The sequence below is a fragment of the Aptenodytes forsteri genome, unplaced genomic scaffold (genome assembly GCF_000699145.1).
Source record: "Aptenodytes forsteri isolate BGI_AS27 unplaced genomic scaffold, ASM69914v1 Scaffold958, whole genome shotgun sequence".
Taxonomy (NCBI): Eukaryota; Metazoa; Chordata; class Aves; order Sphenisciformes; family Spheniscidae; genus Aptenodytes; species Aptenodytes forsteri.
In genome coordinates, this window is record NW_008794470.1 from 1,537 (window position 1) to 2,962 (window position 1,426).

Consider the following 1,426-nt stretch of genomic DNA (forward strand, 5'->3'; position numbering starts at 1 on the left):
AAACCAATGGACGGGGGGTTTAATACGGGTGCTGAGCGCCTCCCGGTTCCTCCCGCAGGCTCGGCGGAGGCGAGCGGTGACACCAAAACCACCGAAAACCCGTCGGAAAGCGGCCAGCTCACCAAAAAAGGTCGGAAAAAGAAAACGGTGAGTTGGCCGGAAGAGAGCAAGCTCCGCGAGTACTTCTACTTCGAACTGGACGAGACCGAACGAGGTGAGCCCCGTCCCTTCCCCCTCTCTGTCCGTGTGTGTGTGTGTGTCCCCCCGCCGTCTGGGTGTCCCCGAGCTTTTGGGGGTGACGCTGTTGTCCCCCTTGGCAGTCAACGTCAACAAGATCAAGGATTTTGGGGAAGCGGCCAAGCGGGAGATGCTGATGGATCGCCAGGCCTTCGAGACGGCCCGGCGCCTCAGCCACGACGCCATGGAGGAGAAGGTGCCCTGGGTTTATCCCAAGCTCCTCGATCTCCCCGCTCCCCTCGTGGTGCCGGGCAGCGGCAGCCGGGAACGCTTCACTCAGGCCGAGAGGGAGAAAGGGATCTTGCAGGAGATCTTCCTGTCCAAGGAGAGGTGAGTAGATCCCTTGGGATCCCCTATCGGCCCAGCCTGGGGAAGAGCCCGCTCCTGAGAGCGGCCTCAGAACCGTGGATTCCCCCTTTCCTTGTCAAGGGGGTGCCATATCCCCCCCCACACACTTTAGATCTACTTGGGAAGCGGATCACCCCAGGGGATCCCTTGGATCAGGGCTGGGGGGGATCCCCGGCGCCCTGATCCCCCTCGCAAGGATTAACAGGGTTGATCCTCCCCCGTGTGAGGGTCTGCAGAGGCGTCCTGGGTGGAGATGGGGTGTGGGCTGTGGGAGGGTGAGGGAGCTGGGATCTCCTGGGATCCCTGAGGATCCAGGTCCTCTGGATCCACTCAGCGGAGTCAGGGGATTCCTGGGGACCGGGCACATGTGAGGCGTCTTCATGGTGCTGCCTCAGGGATCCTTGTGCCAGGGGCTGTGGGATGTGTCTGGAGCTCAGATCCCTGACGCCCCTTGGGATCTGGAGCTGGGTGTCCGCAGGATCCCCACGGATCTGCTGCTGGAGGCTGGGCAGGAGCTGCACAACCTCATGGCGGGGGGGTGGGAGCCCCGGTCCCGCCGGCAGCGGGGGGGTGGGAGCCCCGGTCCCGCCGGGATCAATGGGGTCGGAGGCTTGATTGCCCCTGGTGTAAGGATCTATAGGGATCCAGGGCCTGGGCAAGAGACTGTGCTGGGGTCTGGATCCCCTGGGATCTCTGCAGATCTAGAGCCCGGGGGGAGGTTGCTGGAGCCCAGACCCTCTGGGATCTTCGGGGGTCTGAAAGGGGGAGCCGATCGCTGGGCCGCAAGTCTTCGGGGATGCCCAAGGATCTAGAGCCTTGGGGGGAGGTTTTCGAGGTCCAG

General features: G+C 63.5%; 1 protein-coding gene across 1 annotated transcript in view; it reads left to right on the plus strand.

Moving 5' to 3' along the window:
* PPP1R10 (protein phosphatase 1 regulatory subunit 10) overlaps positions 1 to 1,211 on the plus strand; it is a gene marked incomplete at its 3' end in the record, with an annotated part of 1,661 nt that extends 450 nt beyond the window's left edge. The window contains exons 2-4 of the mRNA XM_009290903.1: positions 59 to 214; positions 321 to 567; positions 1,064 to 1,211. Coding sequence (XP_009289178.1) covers positions 59 to 214; positions 321 to 567; positions 1,064 to 1,211 — 551 coding nt within the window. The remainder of the gene's footprint in view (positions 1 to 58; positions 215 to 320; positions 568 to 1,063) is intronic.
* Between the last annotated feature and the right edge of the window lie 215 nt (positions 1,212 to 1,426).